General features: G+C 32.1%; 2 protein-coding genes across 4 annotated transcripts; one reads left to right on the top strand and one right to left on the bottom strand.

The window, feature by feature from the left end:
- Positions 1–6,880: 6,880 nt before the first annotated feature.
- LOC116022663 (probable LRR receptor-like serine/threonine-protein kinase At1g56140) lies at positions 6,881–18,842 on the bottom strand. 3 transcript variants are annotated; one of them, XM_031263463.1, is made up of 24 exons: positions 18,627–18,842; positions 15,404–15,581; positions 15,203–15,274; positions 15,024–15,095; positions 14,877–14,923; positions 14,680–14,803; positions 14,527–14,598; positions 14,377–14,448; positions 14,157–14,228; positions 13,990–14,061; positions 13,815–13,886; positions 13,527–13,598; positions 13,380–13,445; positions 13,145–13,210; positions 12,636–12,680; positions 12,019–12,083; positions 11,297–11,676; positions 10,224–10,419; positions 9,975–10,133; positions 9,244–9,362; positions 8,682–8,892; positions 8,347–8,578; positions 8,105–8,255; positions 6,881–7,463 (listed from the first exon to the last, which is right to left on the bottom strand). In XM_031263463.1, the coding sequence occupies exons 1-24, from the start codon at positions 18,769–18,771 to the stop codon at positions 7,068–7,070; spliced, it is 3,156 nt and encodes a 1,051-aa protein (XP_031119323.1). In that variant the 5' UTR covers positions 18,772–18,842; the 3' UTR covers positions 6,881–7,067. The 3 variants fall into 3 exon arrangements, with proteins under 3 accessions (XP_031119323.1, XP_031119325.1, XP_031119324.1); XM_031263465.1 differs by lacking the exon at positions 18,627–18,842 and adding an exon at positions 15,699–15,751; XM_031263464.1 differs by lacking the exons at positions 15,404–15,581; positions 18,627–18,842 and having other exon boundaries at positions 6,895–7,463; positions 15,024–15,069; positions 15,203–15,259.
- A 2,382-nt stretch (positions 18,843–21,224) lies between these two features.
- Positions 21,225–22,133, top strand: LOC116022664. Its single transcript, XM_031263466.1, has one exon. It carries the CDS (start codon positions 21,317–21,319, stop codon positions 21,932–21,934), a length of 618 nt encoding a protein of 205 aa, XP_031119326.1. The 5' UTR covers positions 21,225–21,316; the 3' UTR covers positions 21,935–22,133.
- The last annotated feature ends 1,325 nt before the right edge of the window (positions 22,134–23,458 follow it).

Here is a 23,458-nt window from a genome sequence, read left to right as displayed (position 1 = left end):
AGCCCTTTCTCCTTTCATTTTTTTTGTACTTGTTAATTTCGTAGAAATTAAATAATCTTTTTTCGTAGGATTATATATATTCCTTTACATTTTCATAAGGCAACAAATGTATTGATTATAGGAAAATGAACAAATGGTGAAAAATCAGTTTTGAATTTTTTTGCAAAAGGTGCGTCAAGAGCCCATTACTTTTGAATACTTTTGATATTGAATTCAAAAGGGTGTGATTTATTTTTAATCTTTTAACGAAAAAAAAATTGTAATTTAGAAAAATGCAGAATATAGTCAAATTTTAGACTTGTACCCTCAGTCAAATGAATCCAGCTCCTCGAATTTCAACTCTGATCTCTTGCCTTGTCGGTCAGTCACTACTGAGTGCAAGTAATAGTGCAGAGGCACCTGCGGTCTGGTTCATGTTTGGAAAGCAATAAAATAACTTTTAGAAAATATTTTTTGAAAAATGAGTCATTTTTCAGAAAACAATTTCATTTCCTGTATTTGGATATATTATGGAAAACTATCTTTTATGTGTTTGGTTCATTTTCTGAAAAATAGGTAGAATTGCATAATTAAACATTGTAATTATTTTATTTAAAATATTATAATAATATTAAAATAATATTATTTATTAAAAAATAGAATTAAAAAAAAAAGAAAAAAGAAAAAAGAAAAAAAAACTTAGCCGGAAACCGGCGGCGGCAGTTTCCCCACCTCCTTGGTCCACGGTCATGGGTGATATGGCTTAGTTTTGGCCGAGAACATGCGAAACGACTATTTTGGCGATTCTAGAAAATGACTTACGGAAAAAAATTCCGTAAGTCATTTTCCGAAAAAATGAACTGATTTTATTTTCCGTTGACCACATTTTTCGGACGTTGCCAAACACTGAAAACTCAGAAAATGTTTTTCGGAGGCCATTTTACGGGTTATCAAACACACCCTAAATGGAAGTGACTCATCGTCCATTATTAATCAAATGTTAGGGTTTGATCCTTGATTTTGGGTATGGAGTAATTTAAGCTAGTTGTCATATTTATTAGAGGTGCTTATAATTCAGCGAAAGAATTAATCATTGTGTTTAAAGGTAGAAATGAATCAAATGATGGGTACACCCAAAAAAAAATAGTCCAGTGAGTTTTGTATTGGTCAACCTTTAGCTTCTTTTGTGGAGTATTTGACTCTATCTTCAGTTTCTTGTATTTTTACTTTTTGATAGTCATATCTTGACGACATCCCTTTGCATCACAATCATAATTCTTTAAAGTAATGTTTACTCTTTCAATCAAAATTTTTAAATGTTATGTTGGTCAGACTGTAGAATATTCTTAGCAAATTTGCATATTTCTTGATAATGACTATTGCAGTCCATAGTTTTAGAGAGAATTGTAATTTATACCTTCACCTATATGTCAATTATCAATGTCATCTCTTAATTTTTAATGGTGTAAATGTTGCTACTCAATTTTCAAAACGTGACATATATTTTCTCTTTATATAGCACGTTTTGAAAATTGAAGAACAACATTTATGCAACTAAGGATTAAGGAGTGACAGTGATAATTGACATAAAAATAGGAGTATATTATATATTTGAAGTCTGCCCACAATTTTTTTTTTTCAATAATTATGTAGGTATCAAGGGAAGGCAATAGTTATACCATGGACCCGGATCCACTTTGTAAGGTGGATTCGTGTCCATTTACATACTGAAATGTTTACAACTTGAATTGTAAATGTTTATTATGTAAATTGTGAATATTTAGTTGTGAACATTCAGTATATAAACTGTAAATATTCAATATATAAATTGTGTACTTGGACCCGGGTCCACATAATAATTTGCCAAGGGAAGGGGTCAAGGGCATTGAGAAAATAGGAGTATTTTGAGGTATGCGTACAAAATAAAAAAAATTATTTTAAAATTGGACAAAAATAGAAAATATTGTTTTACCTATGTGTTTGACTAATACACTCAATCATTAAAAATTCAACTTAAAAGAAGTTAAAATAAAATACAATGTTAGATTTCTCTACATAAATGGGTCCTTCTGACTCTTAAAAAAAAAAAAAAAAATCTCTACAAAAAATAACTAATTTTTTGCTGAGTAATGTTATATACCCTTCCTTTATTTTTCTTACATTCTTCCCCTTATGACATCATTTAGTTGGCTTAGTTATATTAACTAATTTTTATTTTATCAATTAGTGATGGGGTCAAGGGAAAATTCAAGAGGGGTAAGAAGTATTTTACTTTGTTGCTACTTCCTACTGTGACAATTTATAGCAAGTTGAGATTTGAAATTAAAAAAAAAAAAAATCTTAACTATACAAAAATAATTAACCACTAAAAGGGTGACAAATTTTGTGTGATTTTTGTATGGGTAGAAAGCATTTCCTAAAATTAGAACATATGGTGTTACGTTATATATATGTGTGTGTTATGTTATAACTCGACCTTATTTTTTAAACACATTGATGAAATCTGTTGGTTGTGGTGTATTCAATAAATTTTTTTATAAATTTTTGTAAACTTTTATGTTAGATTTATATAAATATAAATGTATTTTAAATTAAATAAAATAAATATATTTTAAAATGACCTTTACAATTAAATGCATTACTTAAATGATATTTATTTTTTTCCAACCCATAAAATATTCTATATATTTTCATTTGTATATTTTCAAAACTCTTTAAACATTTCATTTGTCAATGCCCCGGGCCCCAAGGTTCTAAAGGTACCACACACCATCCCAAAAAATAATTATAAATCTAGTCCATAAGCTTTATGTTTGAAAGATTCAAAACCAACTTTTATTCCAGAAATTCCAGAAATTTATAACTTTGGCGTCTAAAAAAACAAAAACCAAAAAAGCAAAAAACAAAAAACAAAAAAAAACAAAACAAAACAAAAAAAAAAACAAAAAAAAAAACAAAAACAAAAACAAAAACAAAAACACACAATCAATCAATTAACTAACGGAGAACGGATGAAATGGCACAAGTTTTTCTTTTCCAGCATGTGATTAGACCCAGAATAATTTGGCTAAATCACGATACTAAATATTAAGCCTCGCTACTCAAATACTAAATGAACACAATACAATAATGCACATTTCAACATCATACTTAAAATAGTGAATTTATAACATAACTACAAATTAATTGCACCTATAAATTCTTCAAACCCTAGTAATACCACTTGAAAAACTTGTTTCAACCAAACCTAATAATAATACATCAAATTGTAGCTCGCATGGGCAGCTCAATTAGTCACAGGGGTGAAGTTTGGGAAGAAAGATAAAAATCGAGTCTCACCGACAATAGTGTGGGAGCAACCTCTCAAAATGAGGAGGCTCCTTGTGAACAGTAAGCAAATGTCTAGCCTTTGTATTCATCTAAGTTATCATGATTTACATCCTCTCAGATGCTTTGTCGTGCCATTGGAGTTGAGAATTCAATCTTTTGGAAATAAATACATCAACTTGTACAAGAAAGTCCAACAATAATTGTGCCCACATTCGTTCATACAATATAAGAGGTGAAATTTGAATTTAAAACTTTATACCCAGATACATAATTTAAATCTTAACCACATAACTTTTAACAATAATGCTTAACTATTTAATTAATTTAAACGAAATGAACAAGACAATACCATAAATTTATAAACGATGTGATGCATGTAATAATGAAAAGAAAAAGGAAAAAAAAAAAAAGTTGACATCAACAGGTAGAAAACAAATGTGCATTATTATCCTGAGGAATTGAAGGGGCAAGCTAGCTAAGCTAAGGATGAAGGACTTTGACATTTTCTGTCGTTCAATTCAATATGGTCCTGTTTGTATTTGATAAACATCAACTTCAAATTAAGGATCCGTGACTTCGTTGCTGCTAAAAAGTCTAAGGCACGAGATCGATTGTTGATTATTTTGCGTCTCACCTCCATCCATCTCTCCATCTTTGTTGCCATTTGCCTTTTTTCAAATAAGACATCAAACTTACCAAGCACGCATATCCCAATTCCCACACCAATCAAACTCCACCATTTGCTACTACTAACATGCTTTGTTGAAAATTTTTAGTTTGGTGAGTTTGGAAATTTAAAAAATGACTTTCAGAAATCGTTTTCTAAAATTTTTTAATACTGGGGTGTTCAAAGAAAATAATGTCAAATGAAAATATTCATGTTGGACAAAGGGAAGGATGTCTAATTTAGTAAAAAATATCTTTTTAGATTTTTAGTCAAAAAAACATTTTTCGAATCCTTTATTGTCTCGCCTCTCATCTCTCTTCAAGCTTTTTTCTGGACCACCATCACTTATAATAATAATAATAATAATAATAACAACAATAACAACAACAACAACAACAACAATACTTATAATTATAATTATTATTTTATAATAAATAATATATTTATTTTTATAAAAACGAACCAAATAGAAAAAAAAAATATAAATTCCTAACTTTCAACCAAATAGAAAAATATGATTTTCTAAACTTCAGTCAAACACCAAAAAATTAAAATATTTTCTGAAAAATGGGTCATTTGCTAGAAATTATTTTCCAAAAATATTTTCCAGGTTTTCAAATGAACCTTAAATTGGCATTTAAAGTGATTATTTTGTGGTATTATTTTCAGTGATGTTCACTTTTATTTGGGTTGTGTCAAAGTGGTTTTGGATTCTCCTAAGTGAGATGGCGAATTTGATATATTATGCGCTCAAAATCGATAGATAATGGGTGAATGAGAAAATAAGCTAAGGGTTTGCGCGAAACTTGTGCTGCTTGAGCAGCATGGGAAGTATTGTCAAAGTGGGCAAAAGCCTGCGAGCTGACTAGGGCTACAAAAAAGATGGTCCACGAAAGAGCGAGTCATACCCTTTTTAAAAAATATATATTTATTCACAGTGTACCGTAAGGCACAACAATGTGCTCTGGAAGAAGGAACGTGCACTGTAAGGCACAACAATGTGCTCTGGAAGAAGAACAATGTGCTCTGGAAGAAGAACAATGTGCACCGGAAGAAGAAACAATGTGCACTGGAAGAAAGAACAATGTGCACTGGAAGAAAGAATAATGTGCACTGTATGGCATAACAATGTGCACTGAAAAGCAAAAATAAATTAACTTATTTACACAAAATTACAATAATGTCACCGTGTTTTTTTTTAAATCTCCAATTTGGACCTTTGATCTGGACTCAAGCTACGGATATAATTTCATCACATTTCTCACCTAAGGCAATTGTTTCACATGATCCTTTATCTATGTGTGTGTGTGTGTGTGTATAAAACGGATCAGATGAAAAGCTTTCCTTAGGTGAAAATTTTGGTTTAATCTCATCCATAGTGTGTGTGTATATATATAAAACGGATCAGTTGGAAAGCTTTCCTTAGGTGAAAATTTTGGTTTTATCTCATCCATATATCTAGTCCAGATCAAGGGTCAAAATGAAGCTATTAAAAAAAAAAAAAAAAACATTGTACCCTATAGAGGATGTTGTGCATTTCATAGCACACACATTGTTGTGCCTTCGATGTCTATATTGTGGGTCCACCCGACTAATCCCCTCGCTCCGGGAGGCACAGGAGCTGGCCCAAGGGGAATCGTCGCTTGTGGGAATCGAACTCGGGTTCTCCCAAAATTCTTCCCCATAAAGAGAGCTCACTTGCCACTTAAGCTACCATATTGGACTCTTTGAAGTGCCTATTGTTTTGTCTTCTGCACATTGTTGAAGATCGTAAGTGGCGAACTTTTTTTTTAAAGATCAGATAATCTTGATCACTAGGTACTAATTTGAATTGAATCTTATTTTCTTGTTTATTACTTATGGTCATTTATGATTTGTGATTATTAAAAAATAAACCTATATTAAAATAAGTCTTTTCAATAATTGCTTTACATCTTTGTGCATTCCTGTGCGCATTGTATGTCTTTCACTGCACATTATTGTGTCTTCTGGTGTATATTGTTAAAGATCATAGGTAACAAATCTTTTTTTTAAAAACAGTTGATCTATGGCTGAAATTTATTTGCATGTTTCACCTTAGGCCTTCTTCGCACCAGAGCCTAAGCCTATATTATTATGATTATTATTATTATTAAATTAATAATAATAATAATAATAATAATAATAATAATAATAGTAGTAGTAGTAGAAGAGCCGATGTAAATTCATTGTACTTACTCTCTACCAAAAATGCTACTCTGAACTAAATTTTATAATTAAATATCACAATATTTAATGACATTAATTAATTAGATAAAAGTCTTATCAAATTGATATAAAAATTTACTCAATATGGCACTGTCACACTAATGACATCGTGTTTTTTTTTTTTTTTTGAAACCCATATATGATATTCACTTTTGTAATTTAAAGAGGTAAGTTGTTAAGTATGATAATTTTGGGATATGCAGAACCATATTAAGTTTGACTGTTTGAGAGTGGTAAGAGTCGCAACGGTTTTAGAAGTGATGAAAAACAAAGTGACTTGAAATAAAATTAAAATTAACTTCGCAAGGTGGCAAGGCATCCTATAGCTTTGAGCATTCTTTGCAATATAATATAAGACCAAAAAAAAAAAAAAAACAATTTCTTAACTTTCAACCAAACAAAATAAGATAGTTTTTATTGTAAAAAAAAAAATAATAGTTTTTAACATTCAGCCAAACACTAGAAAATCAAAATATTTTTCAAAAAATAAGTCATTTTCCAAAAAATATTTTTCAAATTTTCAAACAGACCCTAAATTATGTACCTACTACAATTAATAAATTATGTGCCTACTACGATTAATATATTATGTGCTTATAGTTAATAAATTATATACATGCATATAGTTAATAAATTATATACAATGCAGTTAACATATTTTGTATCTTCAATTTATTTATAAGTACATAATTTATAAACTGCAAACACATAATATATTAATTACAGTCACATGATACGATCGTAACTGCAAACACATAATATATTAATTACAGTCACATAATACGATCGTTATTTTGAAGGTGAACTCTGGTCCGCGGTATAATTTGCATGTGGGAACACATTCTTAAATTGACCTTACTTCAGTTACTTGCCCCTCTCCAATGATCTCGTGAATCAAAGGTCTGGATGCATTTGGCGGTGAAGAATTTAAATATGTTGTCATGGTTGTAGTAGATGAATCATCCTGTGCCGCCAGGGAATCATGAATATTAGTGATGAAGCTGGTTTTATCATTGAATCTCCAGTCAGTGAGGTAGCTTGGCTTTGTAGTTGCGGCTGCTATTTCAGTGTCCCCTAAAAGCATTGCCACCACACGGGACATGGATGGCCGAGATACTGGGGATGTTTGGGTGCACAAAAGCGATACCCCTATCACTCGTTTCACTTCATCCTCGTTGAATTCTACTAGACTTTTATCCACCAGATCAACCTCACCATTAGTCTCATGGAAACGCCAAGCCTAAAAATCAATAGCAACAACACTCAGGATCAATCGAGAGAACAGTTAAAAAAAATTTTTTAGTACTATTGACTCTATTACAATGTAGTATCTATTCATAGCTACTTTCTCAACCAAATGAAGCACAAAGAGCCAATATTGCTTCCACTGAGGCTCGAACCCACCCCTCCCATGTGGGCGTGCAACCGGGTGCCACTAGACCACAAGGTCTTTGACAGAAGAGTTCACATTTAAGGACTGAATCCAACAACCTCTGCCGTCCTTCAAATATTGTCTGGGAAACCAACATTTTGGTCTCTCAATTGTTTCTCAAATGTCAATGTAGTCCATAATTTTCCATTTCAATTAAATTTGATCCTTGAATTGTTTAAAATTTTGTAAATTAATCCCTTTTAGGAACCAAATTGACGAAATTTTAAAAATGTGAAAATCACCATTTTGGTCCCTAAAAGGGTTAAATTGATGAAATTTAAACAATTCGAGGATCAAATTGGTTGAAATTGAAAACTAGGGACTACATTGACAAGTGGGAAACGAGGGACCAAAATGGTGATTAACTCAATATTGTCCTAATTTCTATTTCAATGGTTTTTCATATCTTCAATATTAGTGATTGATGATAAACAGGCAATATGTCATACCAATTCAAGAAGATACACCTTGTCTTCTTCCAAGCTCGAGTCAGAGTTTGGCCTACCACTGACTATCTCCAAGGCAACAACTCCAAAGCTAAATACATCAGCCTTCTCAGTAAGGTGGCCAAGCATCGCATATTCCGGTGCAAGGTAACCACTGCATTGACAATTAGTTTGATAAATAATCATAAAATCTCACACATAGTCAAATTGAATGAAAGGGAGGATATAGGGTTTAAGGATCTTACATTGTGCCTGCAACACGGGTGCTGATATGAGTCTTTTTATCATCATAGAGCTTTGCCAACCCAAAATCTGAGATTTTAGGGTTGAGGTCTAAGTCTAGTAAAATATTACTAGCCTTGATATCTCTATGTATGATTCTTGGTCGAGATTCCTCGTGTAGATAAGCTAGACCTCTTGCTATTCCCAAGCATATTTCAAAACGTCTTGGCCAATCAAGATATAAGTTACTAACTCCTAGACAAAGTTTTAAAAAAATGAAAATAAGTAGGCATCCTTTTTATCAAAAGGAGTTACAGGAACTAAAGGAGCATAAAATTCCAAGATAAATAGATAATACCAAACAGTGCTTGATCAAGACTCTTGTTTTCATGAAACTCATACACAATCAACCGTTTGTCTCTCTCATAGCAGCATCCATACAACTTCACAAGGTTGCGGTGTTGGACAGCAGAAATAGTTGCAATCTCCGCCACAAACTGGCTCTTCCCTTGGTGGGAGGCCACAGAGAGTTGCTTAACAGCAACAATTCTCCCATCATTGAGTAGTCCCTATTTATCACAAAGTTTAGGATAAAGAACAGAAAAATCCTAAGCCAATTTTTTTTGGGTTCACATGTTTCTAAATAAATTGAACTTGTGTTTAGACTTTAGATGGAAATCATTAGTTAGCTGTGTTATGCATAAACAGACCATTTTGATGGCTTATAACCAGAAGGTAGAGCTGGCATAAACAAGAGGAGAAATTTTATGGAAGAAAAGTACAAAGGAAAAAGGAAATGGATTAAAGATGCAATTCAAACAACTACAAGGTTTTCTTTTCTATTTTAAGGCATCCACTTTTTTTATGTGCAAAAGTTGAGGAAAAATTACTTCACCACTTCTACTGAAAGAAAGAATTACCTTGTATACTGGTCCAAATCCCCCTTCACCAAGCTTGTTAGAAGGACTAAAGTCACCCGTTCCAACTCTTAATTCTGTGTAACTAAAAGTATATGGCTTCACGCCCATTCTCGAGAACTCTGCAAATTCAATATGCTAGTATCAAATTTGAAACCAATAACATAATAACTTCTTTCCACCTCCCCTCAGAAGAGAATAGAAGTGGAAGAAAGGTCTTGATCTTAAAGGTATCTGCAAGTGTGCAACAAAGGTAGCAATACATGAATCTAAAAAGACTTTCATCTATAAACATTACATTCATTCTTGTAAGCCAATTTGTGTTCTGTACTCTTACTTTTACTCATAAACGAGATGACAATTAAAATAAAACATGCTAGCAATCTTTCTGTTATGGAATGTAAGTAGGCATAACAGACAAACATTGGGATTTGAGTAGGCATAAGAAACAAACATAGGGAATTGTCTAGCATGTATAATAGAGGTTGTGTACTCTCTTTTCAACATAGGGGTTTGAATAGGCATAACCTACGTACACTTTCCAACATAACTGAAGTGATCAATAGCAAAAGTTGGTACACCCATTTTTACAAATTCCTTCCATGCCCAGCTATGCTCATATATATTCACAAAATAATTTCTCAAGCACAAGCAAAAGTGAAGCTCTAAGGCTTCTGGAGAAAAAATAAGAAACAAATAAAATAGAACAGGATTGTAGTCAAATTTTTACTTACCTTCATCATCATATGTGTCCTTCCTTATTCTTCTCTGAATGAAACAATACACAACAATTATAGAAAGAGAAATCATGGCTCCAACCCCAACAACAATTCCCACAATCATGCCAGTTCTATTCTTCTGTTGTTCAGAGGGAAGACGAGTGGGAACAGAATCTACAGAAAAGTTTGGCTTTCAAAATAGCATTTTCGAAAAATTTTGATGACATTTTAGTTGTAACAGTAACGGGAGATGATTGTATGTACCTAGGGTTGCACTGATTGCTGAAATGAAAGGTCCATAAGTACCTTGGTTAGGTACACAGCAAGTTCCTTTCCCAGCCCAAAATAGATGGATCTCCATATGATTTTCAGATACCTGAACCGCATATTTCTTTGAAACAGCTCTGAATGATCCCCCAGCTACTTTTTGAATGTCAAAATCTTTCTCCTCTAGATTTCCCTGAAGAGAACAACTAAGCTCAATATCATGCATAAATGAAGATAAAACAAGAATTGGTGTGATAAAAACTTCAAATTTTACTCTAACAAAAGCATAGAAATGTAACGAAGTCTACTATTTGTGGAAAAGGGGTCAACGGATACCATAAAAGATGAGTAGGATTAAAGAAATACATCATAATCATATAGTAATTACTTTGCCAATTCTGTGTCCAATCTCATCATAATAATTCAGTTTTAGTCTCACAAGTATTGTGATATTGTTATATTATTATATTTGATCATTTGCTACAATTTTTATATAATTGACTAATTTTAATATTCTATTTCTACTTAGAAAGCACACTTAAATTACATAATAATCAATATAACCTAGAAACAAATTATTTTTTCATAAAAAAGTTATCATTTTATTATTTATTATATTATTTATTTACATTTTTTCAACAAGAATATGAGACTAAGATTGTATAATAGTGAATTGTCTTATAAATTAAATTAATTAATGGAAATTGTAACAATGGACCAAAACAATGTTGTTAAAGTCATGGAACTAAATGTTGTACCAAATTAAAAGTTAGGAAATAGGTGTGGCAATGCCACAATAGTCATGGGACTAAAAGTGAAATTTCTCTTTATGAAATATATTGTGTTCTATTAAGCTCTGCTCCAGATTTGTTGTATGCCCTTGAGTCAGTATATCCTTCACAAGTTCAGATGTATAAACCATCTTAATTGATCATATCAATTTCATCCCGAATAGATGTCACTCAATCCATACTTTGAAAAATTCATTTCTCTATAGTAATTTCAAATATATCCACATGCAAATAAATTTTTCAATCTGCAATACCCTACCCAAATCCTAGAACACATACCTGTATATATATATTAAAAATGCGCCTCCCAAGAGATTCCCAAGAAGGAGGTTTAGGATTCAGGATTATTGACTCTGCAAACCAGAGGGTCACAGAGTAATTACCATTCTCCAAGCCCAAACCATAGTACCTTAGTGATCCAGCTGAAAGTCTTGCTCTCTGGAAGAGGGGAGGGTCCACAGTATTTGTAAAACCTGAAGAACTGAAGGCTGTGTATTCTGTCCTATTGCTATCAATGGACAGTCCAGCATTGCTAACAGCCCACCTGCCTGTGCTTGTCATGTAATATGTTGCCGGACCAAGAGTCTCATCCGACTCGTACACTATCCCATTAGATGACGTAATTTGTTGACCACCACAATTAATAGCAAAGCTAGAGTCTGTGGGTGTTAAGCAAATATGAATGCATTAAAAGAATCCATACGACCATACCAGAATACATAGAAATAGAATAGCAGTCACCTAACAATTTATAACCTCTCAAAATTTATAAGAGGTTATAATGAATACTAGGGGTATCAAAACTAAAAATAAATATATTTTGGTGTTTTATTTATTTGGCCTCCTTTTCATAGTATGTAGTGGTTAAAATTATACAAATAGCAACAGAATAGAAGTTGGAAAAGTGCAGAATTTTTTACCTTTAAAGAATTACAAATTCAACACTTTTTTTTTTCAAGCATAAAATACCAAACAATGAAAAACGTTTTGGTTTTACTTACAAATGGGAGTTCCCTGAGGGCATTGGAAATTATTTTGAAGACAATTCAATCCTGTAGGCAGAGAACTGAAAGGAAAAGGGTGCATTGAATAAGATAAACATCGAATTTAAGAGAAGTTAAAACTTTCTCAAAATAATTCAACTTAATATGGCAGAACAAACTGTCAAAAACTTTTTCTGAGAAAACAATAGCCTGATGTAGTCATGGCTACAGTTCAATTTGTGAACTATTTACTATTCTAAGCAGAACCTTAACCAAGACCCTAAGGTCCCAGTTAAGATTCCCCTATTTTAGGGATAGTAACCAGAACTTCCTATATAATTCTTAAAATTTATCAGTTCAAACTGATTTTGAAACTGAACTAGAACAGTGATTGGTAATGTACAGTTCAGGTTCTAACTCCGGTACTGCCAGTTCTGGCCTAGTAAGCCATGGTGATGAGTAGCCTGATGTAGATTTTAAATTGAATTAAACATATATAGCCTTTTAATTGGGAGCAGAATATTTAATTTTCCATATCTATGAACAGAGCTATGTCCTGTGGAAAATCAAAACACAATAAAAATAGAAGATAGTGATTTCTGAAACACGATATATATGGTGAATGTAACATTCACCTGCCGTTAGAGCTGTCTATGGTAAAGTTATTCCCAACCAGATTCCTGCAAATTATATATCAGCACAAGAAGAAACTCATGCTACATTAAAAAATGAAAAATATTGTGTTGAAATTGAGGGATTGAAAGGCCTGGTGGGTGGCGAATGGCCACCACCCATGGTAATACCGAAATTGAACACTCTTATGCAAGAAACTCGAGAATGGACCCAAAAAGCTTTCAAATCTCACCGAAAAGTACTTAACACAGATCTAGAAATTTTCACCAAACAAATTCATCACTGGCAAGCACACATGCCGGCACATGGAGGCCTCACTGGCACATGATGTTGGCGATGGCATCCAATTACGACAAAATTTCATAGACTTGGCTGCCAAAGAGGGAGGAATCTAATAGTGTAGGCAATGAGATCAAAACATCACCAAAGAAGGAGAGATCTAAGAAAAACCAAAACACAGCATTGGAAGGAATATTGCACAACATGTACATTGTTGTCTCTTCACACTTACAGTTGTATATCTTGTCCACTGGTCCAAGAAGGAAAGCTCCCAGATAATTCATTGTATGATAAATCTCTGCGGGTGAAAATATTGAGGATGTTAAGGATATATGCGGTGATGCAGAGCATTAACAATTTCCAAAGGCCATTCAACAGAGAATTTTACAGAAAACAAGATGGATATAAAATGTAGAGTTTAGTATACTTGTAAAATTTAGCTTTCTAATTAAAATAGCATAACTCACATATTCTGTAGATTTGGGCTCTTCTGTGCAGGCAACGGACCAATTAACTTGTTACTACCAAGGAACCTAGAGATTGGAATGACAATATGTAAGAGTACACTAACAATATGGTATTAAAGTTAAAGAAATTTCTGGATGATTTATTACAAATTTTTGAGTGAACTGAGAATGAAAAGTTCATTTGGAATACGGCCTGTCAAATGGTTGAAGCTCAAATCCCTAAGAAAAAAAAAGTTAATTAGAGCTTTCCTATGGAATAAAATTAGCATTATATAAGTAAAATTTGAAAGTATATTAAATAATAATAATGACCTCCAATCTACAGTACACCTTTATGGCTTCAACAAGGGATCAGAAAGTAAAGTATCTCACCAAACACGGGCAGTAGACACTCAAATATTTTGACTAAAAACATCTTTCAAGCAGAGGACTTACAGCAGAAACAAGCTCTGATGTTCTTCAATATTAGAGGGGATGGAACCAGAAATATTGTTATTCCGCAAAACTCTGAGGACCAACCGACCAGTTCATTATACTAGGTCAGATTCCAGGAAAAGAAAAAAAATGAACAATAAAACTTTGCAGATTGGAGCTGATCATGTCTCCTTACAGTATGCTTAAATTCTTCATATTCCTAATGAAGTCCAGTGAAGAGCTCCCATTTAAAAGACCAATTATCCTCCTGCAAGTATCCAGTGCAGTTGACATTAGAATATTCTTCACATGAAAAACAAACTTTGTAACACATAAAAAAGTAAGAGTTTGGATAAAACTCACAAGTCAACCATTGAGGTTAACTTTGAAAATGTAGATGGAATTGGGCCCTGAAATGAATTTCCTTCAAACCTCCTGCAAAATTACAAAATATATGCCAATCATAACCAATGGAAAGTGAGAACCAGCAATGGGCATGGATTAAAAATGATTTTCCATTGAATCTAGAAATCAAGTTCAATGGACTGTCTGGAAAGGATAATAATCTTATTAATGGTCTTACAGGTTAGTAAGCTTTGACCAATTCCCAATGAAATCAGGTATCCTCCCTGTAAGCTCAGTGTCTGAAGCCCCCCTGAAAGAAACAAAAGTTTCTCCATTGAATGCCATTCACTTGATTTTTACAATAAAAAGTAGCCAAGGGGGCACTTACACTTTTTCTAGGTTCAGTAGATTTGCAAATGTTGGAGGTATAGGACCACTAACACCGGAGCTATCTATATAGCTGGCAAGTGAATAAAAAATCTGTCAGTATAAAGAGAAAATTGTAGAGGTCATATTCTTAAAAGCATCAAATCAATCTTACAGTTCTGTTAGTTTTCTCAAATTCCCTAGCTCCAAAGGCAAAGGTCCAGAAAAGTTATTTGTGCTAATGGAACTGCAACACATGCAAGTTTCAATTGTTGTGCAAACAAATGTCCAAGAATATCCTGATCATATACATCAATAATGAATCATAATATCCATGAATGTCTTACAAGGATCTTAAGTCAGTCAACAAACCGAGTTCCACTGGAAGCTCCCCTGACAGTGCATTAATGCCTAGGCCTCTGGTGACAATGAAAAAAGAATCATATATGCTTTAACATGTACTCAACATGAAACAAAATAACTATATCAAGTTAAATAAAGCAGATAAAGTTGACTTACAGGTATTGCAACCGATGCAAATTTCTAATGGAGTGGGATAGTGTGCCTGTCAAGTAATTTTTGCCAAGATTTCTACAATAAAAATTAGGAGCGGTCTAAACTTAGAAGAAAATTATATATACTAGCGGAGGGTTCACGGTTACGACCCAAATTATACAGTATATAGAAAGAACCCATACAGATCAATGATGGAAGTTAGGTTCCAAAGTTCATTTGGAATCGCACCAGTAACGTCCAATTCGTAAACTTTCCTGGGAAGAAAAACCATACATCAGGAAGCATCTAGATTGAACTTCATAAATACTCAAAAGAAAAAAGCATATCTTCCAATCTACAATTGAATAATTCCAGAGAAGAATGTGCAGAAGATGGTAGATTACAGGACAGTGATGTGGCAAGGGTTGGAAGAGCAATCGCATTTGATTGCCGGATTGAAAGAGCTGTCTTGCGTACTGGTGGAATCGACGGCGAAGCCAGTGCACAATTCTCCACTCAAGTTCCACTGCAGATTCTTCGCCTGAATTCCCCATTGTTGGAATATGGAGTTCAAAATCCTAGCTGCAGCAAAGGATCCGTTATATAATTCATTGGCCACGTTAATATGAATGGCCCGTAGTAATTTAGGCCAAAAACAAAATAGAATACTTTGTTTCTAACTCATGAAATGCGCAACACCTTGTGGTCTAGTGGCACTCAGTGTCCCGGAGTCTCGGTGGAGGCAACTATTAACTCTTTATGCTTCATTAGGTTGAGAAAGTAGTTATGAACAGATACGACATTGTAACAGAGTCAATAGTACTAAAAAAAAACTCATGAAACGCATTTCCAATATTTTTATTTTTTTTAATTTGGGTCAGAAACGTATTTCTAAATTTTTTTAATAATTACTAAAGACAAAAATTTGTGAGAGACCGTCTCACGGGTCTCAACATGTGAGGCGGGTCCGACCCGAGATTAAAGACCTGTTCCATTAATTTAAGATTTGACCTATTAATCAAACATCCGACCCGTCTTACGAATTGAGACACTTTCATACAAGTGTTACCCTTTCAATTATAAGTATTATAATATTTATCATTTTTTGAAGATTATCATTAATAACAAATAATTTTACCTCAAATAGTACTATCAAAATTTCACATATAAGTATTACACTATATATCATAAATAACGATTTATTTTTAATTCAAATTGATATTAAATTTTCTACAATAAATATTACAATATTTGCATTAAAATTACACTTTGTAAGTATCACAATTTCAATTATAAGTATTACAATATCTATTATAATAAGTAACAGTTTATTTATTTCAAATTGGTATTAAATTTTATGTAATAATTATTATGGTTTTTATAATAAGTAATAAGTAATTATCTTAGTTTCGACTCGTCTCATGAATTAAGATTTGTGATACGTTCTCACATAAATATATAATTGAAAAGTAATATGTAAGTGTCATTTAAGGTCTATTTGGAAAATATGAAAATGACTTTTGAAAAATGAGTCATTTTTCAAAAAATAGTTTCATTTCCAGTGTTTAATTGGTTACATTATGGAAAACTGTCTTGGTGTATTTGATAATTTTTTAGAAAATGAGTAGAATTGCATAATTAAACATTTTAATTATTTTATTTAGAATATAAAAATAGTTATAATAATATTAAATATAATTTTATTTATTAATTTTTTTTTTCTAAAAAAAACACCACTAGTTTCCACGCGGAAACCAGATTTATGGTTAAAACCATAAATCTTGTTGTGAGTGCGGTGAAAAATGGCCATATTTTCCCCAGTTAACAGAAAAAGTTTTTCATTATTGATTGCATTTTTTCGGGCACATACAGACACGAAAACCTGAAAATGTTTAAATTAAAAAATTAAAAAATTTGTTTGATAATCAGTCATTTGTAATAACATTTTTGCTATAAATCGTTGAAATCTCAAATATTATCTTTAGTCGCGCACTCGCGCTTAAGATTAACATTTTAAATATGACTTAGGTCAGACCAAACTATACAACAAAAATCTTGGTAGCCCTATGCACATCCCAAACAAAATAATTTTTTCCTTTAATTTTTTATTTTATTATTATATTTACCAATTTATGTATTTATTTTTGTTACAATACGTTACAAGTTAAAGAATATTTATATACATCTTTTTATTATAATTATTAATAATTTTTATAATTATTAATAAATTTCAATTTATAATTTTATTTTAATATAAGTAATAATAAATATTTTATAATAAATAAATTTTTAATACATTTATGCTCACATTTTAAAAAAAATAAATAACAAAACAAACCAAATTTAAAAAAAAAAAAACAAAAAACAAAAACAAAAACAAAACAAAACAAATTTTTGACTTATAGTCAAACAAAACAATACCATTTTCTAAATTTTAGCCAAACACCACAAAACATGTTTTATATTTTCAAATTGACTCTTTGAGATGCACCAATTATATTAAATTTCAACAAGTTAACAACCCTTTGAATTATATATGTACGGAATATAATATTACATATAGTGAATAACTTGCAAATTGACGAGACCTATCCAAATATATTTAGAGTGCTGACCGTTGACCACATGGGAGTCACAAGATCCAGAATTGAAGGATAACATGAGAGAGTAGTTATTGGGTTCCCCTCCATTTGTTTCAAAAAGAGTTATACTTTTTTTTTTTTTAAAGAAAAAGAGTTATACTTTTTAGAAGTTTAAAATGTATTAGGCCATCCATATCAATGGTTTTTTATGAAGATATTGTCAGATCAAAGCTTACATGGCATGAGATTGGAGATGAGAGAGAGTGGGTGAGAAACAACCCCAAAGATGGGGAGATTAGCACAGTAAATCTGACATTGCTTTTCATATTCCTTTGTTGCTGTGCGCGTACAGCGCACAGCAGTGCCCACTCGGGCGCCCTGACAGGAGCTATTATTATTATTATTTTTTAAAAAATGTCATATTTGTTTTTTTCCCTCTTCTCTCATTTTCTCTTTTCTAATCACACTTACAAAAACTCTTAAAAAACCGCGAAATATCTTTATTGATAAGGATGCTCTTACTAGAAACACCCGTATTTAATGGGCGTTTGATTCACGTAATGTTATATTATCTCAAGAAATGATAGGTTGCTAGAAATATTATATTATTTAGAATGCTGAATTCATGAATTTAGTTTAAAACTAATGTATGTATTATAAATTTGTTTGGTTAGTTGAAGAGTTTTTTTTTTTTTAATAATGATTATTTTTACTTGAATACCGTTAACCTATATTTATGTATTTTAATAAATTTTAAAATTAAAATAAATAAATAAGGCAATGATAAAATATAAAAGCAAATAATTTAAAATTAATTAATTAAGAACTTAACAATAATTAACTGAGGTAATGGATAAAAATGACATAATTAACAAAAAACCAAGGGGATAGGTAAGGTAACTCACATTCTCTTGTAATATCTAAAAACCTTTTATGTAAGTTATATTATATTTACAGGAGAAATTGTTTAACTTGAACTAAAAGGTTATCGAATTTCTCTCTGTCATTTAAAAAAAAAAAAAAAAAGAATTGGGAACATGCGCACCTTCAGAGGGATCAAGGGTGGCGTTGGTTGCCTGAGCACGGGCTGTTGGAAAACGCTGCAGGTAAGAGATGGTGACTACTCCAATAACAACGATGATGCACTTCATCACACCAACTCCATTTGACCCTAATAACCTCATATCCATCTGTAAAAAGCTAAGAGAACTCTCTGAGTGTGTTAAAGACAGAGACACAGAGAGAGAGAAGAGCTTCTGAATCCCTGGAGATATATGTAACAAAAGCGTGGCAAATTCAAAGGGGCCATAAAAGTCAAGTTTTTGGTACTTAAAGGTTGGCATACGCCGTACGCGCTTATCTTTTATGGTCTTCAACAGTATGGGCTTTTGACTGAAATGGAAGCTTCAATGAAAGTTGTATAAAATAGAGAAAAACTCTTTTGCTACTTAAAATTTTGAAAACAATTTTTTTTAGGTGGTCAACGAGAAACGCAAATCGAGGTGAGACTTGCAGAGTCCAGACTCCAGAGGTGCGTAGAAGGCCCAATCTTGGGTTGATTCAATGGAGGCACATACTTGCGTTTTTCGTATGATTGACCAAAAAAGATAAATTTGTTTTCAAAATGTTAACATAAAATATTTTCAAATGCAGGATAATTACTTTTTGCCTTGTGTATGTAACTTAACGGCCAGGTATTGCATGGTTCTTTTTGCTGGAATTGCTGCTGAGGCCCTGCTCTAGGGCGAAGCAGAGGGTGGATAAAATGATGAGAATTTATTCAGAAGCATCTGTATTCTTCTAGATCCACCGCTTTCTGTGGGAGTGATTTTGGGATGATGAAAATAAGAAATGAGTAAGGTATTTATAAGTGGAGTTTAAGGTTAATATAATCTTGTAAATAACCTCAAGTTCAAGATGTAAAGTCTACCCATTATTATGCCATCCTTTCATCTAACACACCATTATTATGAATATTATGTCATTTCTTACCTCAGACACCATTATGATAGATATTATGTCATCCTTTATATCACACATCATAATAAGATATTTCATCCATTATTAATCCCGATTGAGCTGTAATCTTGACTAGGTTGCATACAGACTGGGTCGCCATATATTTTGTGCTGAGTCCACATCCATAATATCCATCAATTTCATTCTTAACTTCACTGCTAAGGTAACTAACAATAGCGCACCCCATTGTTGCAACACAAATAATAATAATAATGACGCACCCCATTATTTTTTCAAAATTATAGACAGGCCCCTAAGCTTTCATTACATTATTCAGTAGATTCACAATATTGTGATTATTGTCTAAAAAAAATGGTTGAGTGGGTATTATTAATACCTGAAAAATGAAAATTATTGGTTTAGTTCTTACTAGCAAAGAATTAAAAAAAATGTTTAATTGTACATTTAAAAAAATAAAAAAGAAAATGAAAAGAAAGAGAAAAATTAAAGTAAATACAATCTTAAAAGTTGAAAACCATTTCCATATTACACATTTATTTTCTTAATATCCTCTTGCTTTAGCAACAATTTCCATTTTATGAACATGAATTTTCTTTAAAATATTTTTTTTATTTCTTAGAAATTTATGTAAAGTAGTACTCCGTACTTTTTTTTTTAAAGCTAGTACTCCGTAATTAAAAACCTCTATAGTTTATGCATCAAATTGTAGTTAAAAATATATGCTCAATCCTTATACCATGGACCATGATGTATGTGTATATGTCTTATGTTAAATTTTTGTATATTCTGACTTGTGTTATGAAATTATGTACTTTAAGAGTATGGATTTTGTATTTGAAACAAATTAGTAATTGTGTATTATGTTAGGAATTTATGTGTCTTGTATTGTGAAATTCTGTGTCTATGAACACAAATTATGTACCTAATTCAGATTTCATAACATGCATGTGTGTGTCTTATATTGTGATTTTTTGTGTCTTGTATTATGAAATTTTGTACTTTACAAGTATGAATTATGTACCTCGTTGCTTTGATTTAGGGTCCATAATACTATGTGGACCGTGATCTATGATATAAATTGTCATATGTGCTATTTTATTTTAGTGGCATGTTTGAATCTTTGATTTATTTGCACATGTAATACTTAAATAATTCTGTATTTTCACGCACACTTAAATATTTGATTTTGGTTTATAACCAGAATACCATATCACAAATTATGGTCCACACAGCTGTGTAGACCATAATAAAATGTACATTTTTAATGTACTAAATGTACATTATTTTTGTACTGAATGTACATTATTTTTATACTATAAAAATAATGTAAATTCAGTACACAAATAATGTACATCCCCTGAATATAATGTACATTATTTTTATACTGAATGTACATTATTTTTATATTGAATGTGCATTATTTGATAGTATGGTCCACACAGCTATGTGGACCATGGTCCACACAATAATGATTGTTGTTGCTCGCCCGGTTTATTATTTTATTTTATTGAGTTCAATTTAATTTTTAATTCTTAATTCTTAATTGATGGACTGATTAAAATAAGCCCATGAAAAAGCTACTATGAGCCGCCTAGTCCAAGTATATATTTCAATTTTCGACCGTTAGAATTTCAAATCTCAACAGACCGTTTTAAAACGAAACGCTCCCTCTTTACTGTTTGCTCCGTTGTTCTCCAAATCTCTCTCTCTCTCTCCCTCTAAATCTCTCTATAGAAGTGCTGAAGCAGAATAAAAATGGCAGATCAGAACGCAACGACATTATCCTCAATCATGGAGGCGAAGCCGATTCACCCGCTGCACCAAATCTCCGAGAGCCCGACCCACAAGCTCCTCCTGAAGCAATGGCTGAAGGAGCAAGACCTAATCCTCAACAGAATCGTGGCGAAAGAGACGCAGATCGACTCCGTCCGCAAAGAGATCACGCAGCTCTACTGCTTCTTCTTCCTCTTCCACTCGATCTCCCTCACCTTCCTCTTCAGCTCCGCATCGCAGCAGAGGAAGGCCGGATTCTACTGCCGCAGATCGTGGATCCCGTCTCTCTGCTCCCTCCTCTGCTCCATGGGGATCATCTGGGCGGTGCGGTACAAGACGGACACGGAGAGCCATCTGGAAAAGCTTCTGGAGAGGGAGAAAGAGGACGGGAAGCTTTTGGCCAAGTGCGTGGAGGAGCTGAAGAAGAAGGGCGTGGAATTCGATCTGTTGAAGGAAGTTGACGCGCTTAGGAGGGCTAAGAGCATGAGGGTGGAAGCTAAGACGGTGAGGAAATGGTCCGCTAGAGACTTTGTTAGTCTCTTCTTCTTCACCGTTTCTTGCATTGTTCTTGGTCTTACAAACCTCATCTTATGTGGTTAAGTTTCTGAAATCTTTATTCACATATATATATTGGTACTAAATTATTTTGATAATGTATTCTGGGATTATATGTGATCTGGGTGGATTGGTTTACGGTGAAAGGGGTAGTAACTTGTATTTTGCAGAATATGCTGTTCTGCTTTTGTAATTTTGGACCTATTATGGAGTCTTGTGCAATAAAAAGAAATTGTTTCATCTATATGTATATATATGCATAATTGCATACCATTTCAGTCCTGTACCATTTTCTCTATCTAACAGTAAAAACAAGAACCAAATTGGTTAAGATTTTTAAAATGAAGGGACGTCAAAAACTAAATTGTTAATTTCACTATAATTAAAGAACTATTTTAGTAATTAACTCTTTTGTAATTTATAGAGAGAAGTTAACTATGACAATGTTGGGGTATGCAGAACCATATTAAGTTTGAAAGTGGTAGAGTGGCAAATCGCAACGGCTTTTAGAAGTGATGAAAAACAAAACAAACTCTATTTTGGTAATGTGATTGCAGAAATGCAAAATATTTTAAGCACAAATATATAAAATAATACTCTTTCTGTCTCATTTTACTTGTCTAACTTTCCTTTTTAGTTTGTCCCAAAATGTTGTCTTCTTTCTAAAATTGAACATCACCATCATTCTATTTTTCTCAATATACCCTTATGACTTTTGCTTTCTTTATTGTTTTTCTTTATTGTTTTTATTTTCAAAAGTGAAAAAGTTGATGACATAATTGGAAAGCACACCACATTTATTTTAATTTCTTAAAAAGCGTGCAAAAAACAAATGAGACATCCAATTCGGGACGGATGCAGCAACAAATTATACAATTTTAAGTATAAATTTTTAGTTAAAATAAAAGTATGGAAAATGACACTTTTTCTCCCTATGTTACGTGCATATAGCACTTTCCCCTCTCTGTGTTATTAAAGTGACACTTTTCCCCCCTGAAATGTTAAATTGTCATTGTTACCCTTAAAAATAATTATTTCATTTATTTTTCTTCTCCAACAAATTATTATTTATATGTATGGATGATCACGATTCGGTTCGAACCTAACTAAACACTGTAGCAATCATGTCGAAATAGTATGGACGGTTCTGGTTACGATTCAGAACCGAAAAATTTAAAATTAAATAATTGTTGAACCGTGAACCGGAACTTAACCACAGTCATATATAGTGAAAATAATCAAACACTTATTTTAATAAATCGGTACGGTTCGGTTCCAATTTCGTTTTTAAACCGCCAATCAAAACTTATGTATTTATTTATTACTATTTATTTTTATAATTTTATTTCTTATTTAAAAATAGTCTAAATTTAACAATTATTTTATTTTATTTTTTCGGTTCTGAATCGTAACCGTAACCGTCTATACTATTTAAGTTCAATTGCTACAGTGTTCGATTAGGTTCGTATCGAACAGTAATCTTCCATACATATTAGTAACAATTGATTGGAGAATAAAAATAAATAAAATAGTTATTTTAAGTTCAAAAATGTCAATTTAACATTACAA

Source organism: Ipomoea triloba, chromosome 6 (assembly GCF_003576645.1).
Source record: "Ipomoea triloba cultivar NCNSP0323 chromosome 6, ASM357664v1".
Lineage (NCBI taxonomy): Eukaryota > Viridiplantae > Streptophyta > Magnoliopsida > Solanales > Convolvulaceae > Ipomoea > Ipomoea triloba.
The sequence above is the reverse complement of the archived record's forward strand: the minus strand, read 5'-3'. Positions and strand labels throughout refer to the sequence as shown.